Source organism: Dipodomys ordii, unplaced genomic scaffold (assembly GCF_000151885.1).
Source record: "Dipodomys ordii isolate 6190 unplaced genomic scaffold, Dord_2.0 Scaffold9, whole genome shotgun sequence".
Taxonomy (NCBI): Eukaryota; Metazoa; Chordata; class Mammalia; order Rodentia; family Heteromyidae; genus Dipodomys; species Dipodomys ordii.
Window position 1 is genome coordinate 2919676 of NW_012267225.1, and position 5012 is coordinate 2924687.

The window sequence follows — 5012 nt, forward strand, 5'->3', positions numbered from 1 at the left end:
TAAATTTTTCGTGCACATCAGCCTTGCAGAGTAATTCAAAATTGTGTCTGAGGAAAATGGCAACTTATTATACACCAAGAACTTGCAAAAGTTGCAGTCAAAGTTCATGGAGAGCCTGCTCTCTGACTCACTAGTGGGTTGCTGGGTTTCTGTGTATGCGGTGCAGAGGAATCAAACCCAGGGCTTCATGGGTGCTAAGCAAGCATGCTTCCACTAAGCCACATTCCTAGCCCTGTCCTTTTATTTTCTAGGGGAAAAATAAAACTCTTTAGTCACAGGAATTCACTAGCAAGTTGAATTGCTTGATTCTTGTGACAGGTGAGTGCATTCCTGTGCTTTCTATCTGTCCTTTCCTAACTGAGGAGAAGGCAGGAGGATCCGGCATTGGTTTTCTTCCTTTTAAGAAAACAGGAATTGACACCAATTCTCCTTTACCCCACCCACAGGAGGGTCACACAGTGAAGTCAGGGGGAGGGGGCAGTTGTAGATAAAAAACAGTGTTGGCCTTTGGATGTGGCCATATCAGTATGCATTGCTGATGGTAGGAGCATATGCCCAGAGGCACTGTTTGTTTGCAAAGCAGGGTTGATTTTTGCAGATAGAATGCAGAACTTGCTGTCCAATAGGAATTGGGGAGCTTTACCAGCTATTGCTGGCAGGTTTCAGCTTTGGCTAACTCACCCAAGTTTATTAATCATCTGTACACTATAGTAATCTATAAGGCACTGCAAAGAAGATGAATACCAGACATGCCTATTGGGGGCATAATCTTAACCAGCATCTGCACGGTGGGCTCTTCTGGCCACCTCCACATTTCTAGTTCATATCATAGCCGAATGATGGCATGTGAGGTGTGGATGTATTTGGTGTTCTTTGTACGAGTCAAGGATCAGCAGCTATTTATGGAAGGATGAGAAGATTTGGGACCAGACAGATGTGACTCTGTTAATATTAAAGTCATGTTCTACCTGGGCCTCAATATCCATCTTTCATGGGAAAAATGATGACTTTGAATTATGCTTGTTCAAATTAAATGAGATAACATTCTTATAGCATTTGGTTAGAGTTCCTATCATTGGTTGTCATCTTATAGTTTGTGTATATATACACACATAAATAAGTATATACATAAGAATATATTGATATTATAGGTGTATATATCTATATATGTATATTGAAAACTAACTCTCTTTTATTACACATCAAAAAAGATAAAGCATCTAGCAATGCCAGGAAACATTCTACCAGTGCCGGTTAAACGGAAGCTTCAATTACTGAATAAGATGGGCTTCCATGGCTCATGCCTGTAACTATATGTACTCAGGAGGGTGAGAGCTGAGGATTGCGGCTCTCCATTTCATTTTTACATATGTGGCACACAGTTCTCCAAATATGTCATTCATCCGTCTTTTGACTTTGTTTCTGGTGATGACGGTGGTGCTAGTTGCTAGTGTGTGTGTGTGTGTGTGTGTGTGTGTGTGTGTGTATGTTACCTTACAAGTGCTTGAACTTAGAGCCTTGCTCTCTCTGGCTCAGCTTTTTCACTCACACCTGGAGCTCTACTACTGCAGCATTTTGCTGACTAACTGAAGATGAAAATTTTGTGAAATTTTCTGACCCACCTGGCTGTAAACCACAATCCTCACATCTCAGCCTCCTGAGTAGCAAGGATTATGGGTATGAGCCACTGGTACCTCTCAAGAAGCTCATGTTTTTAATTAGTGATTTGCCACTAGTAAGATGTGAGTGGAGCCATGGTCTGTCTTTTGAGAATCTAGCTCTTGGGTTTTCTGCCAGGAAACCTTTACAGTCCCTCCTGATAATCACTTTTAGTTGAATTTTGCTCATATTAAATGCTTCCATATCTAAATCCCATATGTATATATTAATTGTCATCACTTTTCAGTTCATCACTTGCATACTGTCTGTGGGTTTGTTTTGTATATATTTTTATTGTTACTATAAGGGTGATGTACATTGGAGCTACCAGTCCATAAGTCAAGTAATGAATTTGGTTCTCTCTACTTAGAGCACAAAGGCCTTGCCACTCGCTCAGTGCTAGGCAGGTAAGTAGGTTCAGTAAGAACTCCAAAAAGAATTGGCAGTCCCATACCCTAGGCAAGCTGCAAAGGAGATTGTGATATGCCAAGATTCTCTCCAGTTCAGCCCCCAAGCCAATCCTGACACAAACCCCAAGTTATGGCCTTACATGGGCTTTAGATTGAGGCCATGCAGATGGCTTTAGATTGAGTGGCAAAAGCTGACCTACTCTCAACTTTGCCTTTATTCCTTTTTTTTTTTTTGTTGGTTGTGGGCTTGAACTCTGAGCCTGAGCGCTGTCCCTCAGCTCTTCAGCTCAAAGCAAGTGCCCTACCACTTGAGCTACAGCACCACTTCTGGTTTTCTGATGGTTTATTGGAGATAAGAGTCTCATAGACTTTCCTGCCTGAGATAGCTTTGAGCCATGATCCTCAGATCTCAGCCTCTGAGTAGCTAGGATTACAGGCGTGAACCACCGGTGCCCAGCCCTTTAATCCTTCTTAAGATCTCCCAGAACCATACCCTTCTTAGGAGAAACAGAAAAATCAACCCACCAGGAACCCCCTTCCCTAACCTTTGTTGCTTGAAGCTCAGAGTTTTAAAGGAAGAGGACCGGAAACAAGTCAGTTCAAGAATGGTTTTAATGGGGTTGAAAAGGTAAGGAAGGGTTTCGGAGGCCAGATGGAAGATGGCGAGCAACACATCCTCTCATCTCTCTGCCCTGGTCAGGGTTCATGTGTGGAAAGCAGAGGGAGCTCTGAATGCCCTTTTCTGGGCCAACAGGGAGGGTGAATGGAAACACAGGATACAAGGAGAGGCCTTAGCCTTCACTGTCTGCACAGGTTGAACAATACTTCTGTGTGTATTTACAGAGGAGAAGGGAAACTGAGTTGGTGGCAGGAAAGAAGTGGAGGGGCCCTGCAGCCTGTGAAATTGGACCAGTCTCAGAACATACAATGGCACATGCGCCACACCAGCTCACTCCCTACCCTGAACCCCTGTCCTGACTGTGCTTCCCTCCTGCTCGGCCTCTTCTACTTCTTCCTCCCAATCTGAGCCATCAGGTGGGCATTGGCAGCAGCCTTAGCCCTCAAGTTCTTGGCCTTGGCAATGTCAAAGAGGATGTTCATGATGTTAGTGGGTACGTCGAGGGACAGGGTGAACTTGGTGCGACGGTCGCTTTTGGCCTTGTCCTGGGACAGCTTCCCTTTGTGCTGTGCCTGGGCTGTGTACTTGTACCTGGCATTTCCAGCTCCGCCCCCACTCCCAGAGCCAAGGAAAGTCCTTTTGGCCCTGTCTTGCCTTTCCTCCTCCTTCTCTCCTGAAGATGGATCTTGACTGGGCAGGGGGTAGAAGGCCCTCTTGCTCAGCAGGCTCTCATCCTCCAGTTGATTCTTCTTGATCTCAGACAAGGCTGTGTTGAGGCAGCTGAAGACCGGCCCAGCTTTGTAGAACTTGTGGGAGAGGCCTGTCCTGGGCCCTCCCAGGAGTAGCAGTAGGAAGAGCAGGAAGTAAGCTGGCATCAGCATGTCTCCCTGGAGTAGAAGGGAGAGATGTAGAAAGGAGAGATGTGGGGAGGGGCTCAGGGCTCCATCAGTTATGGAGTGATACCCATTTGGGTGTTGTTCACGTTCTACTATGAAGATTCTCACAGTTGGTCCCTAGACAAACAGCCTCACTGTCACTTGAGAATTTGTCAGAAATGCATAACAGCGTTTTCCTTGGAATGAACAAATCAAAACCCCCACATCTCAGCAAGGCGAATTTCAACAAACCCATTCCAAGGGTCCTAAAGATCTCTATGGTCTGAGAACCATTGCTCTGCTAGTGTTTATGGTTATAATTTAATTCTGCTCTTCAGGTAGCCACTGGCCATGAAGGACAATGACATGTGTGTTAAGTAAGAATTTTAGCTGTCTGTCTAGGTTGATTTTCATAGCAAGTGGATTTTGGTTTCTTATCAACAGACTGATTGAATATGTGTGTGTGTGTGTGTGTGTGTGTGTGTGTGTGTGTGTACACATATATTGTTATTGCTTAACAATTGTGGTTAGATAGCCAGCCAGTGTTTTTGAGGCACATTTTATTTAAGATTGATCATCAGGTATGTTAGCATATTTCACAACATGCATATGTACATCCACATACACACATGCACCTGCATATAATACACACTGAAACATATGCATACATACTTTATACAGTTTTCTGTAGAACTTCTATATGGTAGATGCTCTCATCTAGGGCAGAGAATTGGCTGTAAGGATTTCTTTTCTTTGTCTTCTATATTTTATTTCTTTTCTTTTTGTTCTGGTCCTAGGGTTTGAACTCAGGACCTGCACACTGTCACTGAGCTTCTTTTGCCCAAAGCTAGTGCTCTATCACTCTGAGCCACAGCTCCACTTCTGGTTTCCTAGTGACTAACTGGAGATAAGAGACTCATAGACTTTTCTGCTTGGGCTGGCCTCGAACCTTGATCCTCAGATATCAGCCTTCTGAGTAGCTAGGATTACAGGTATGAGCCACCAGTGCCTGGCTTTTCTTTTTCTATTTCTGAAAGCAAGAGGCTGCTTTCCAAAAAGGATTTGGAGAATGATATGATGTCTCTGTTTTCACCAGTGTAAGAGGATGGGGGGATTTGAGGGTGCAGCCTTGGAGTTGTTCTTGTCCATTCTATCTTGTGGGGTTACCTCCATTAAGTATTCTTACTAAAAGTGCTGGAGACTAGTCCCAGGCAACAGGCAAAACAACACTGCTTCCTTCTCCCCTTCCTGTATTGACAGTGCTGTGCAGTCATTTTAATCACCTGGAATTTTCAGGAAGAATGCAAATGTCGCCAAGGACTCAATGCACATTGTATCCAAGTCCATTTCACACTTGATCTCTGCTTATATTGACTGCCCTCTTAGCATGATTTAACACGGGGATCTACCTGCCCAGGAGTCCTCTACCCAACTAAAACCGTAGAGGCA

General features: G+C 44.3%; 1 protein-coding gene across 1 annotated transcript; it reads right to left on the reverse strand.

The window, feature by feature from the left end:
* Positions 1-3074: 3074 nt before the first annotated feature.
* Positions 3075-3569, reverse strand: Ucn3 (urocortin 3). The gene has a single exon (XM_013009305.1). It carries the CDS (start codon positions 3567-3569, stop codon positions 3075-3077), a length of 495 nt encoding a protein of 164 aa, XP_012864759.1.
* Positions 3570-5012: the final 1443 nt, after the last annotated feature.

What these genes read in the sequence shown, in the direction of transcription:
- Ucn3 (XM_013009305.1), bottom strand. Translation starts at nt 3,569, where the DNA reads ATGCTGATGCCAGCTTACTTCCTGCTCTTCCTACTGCTACTCCTGGGA.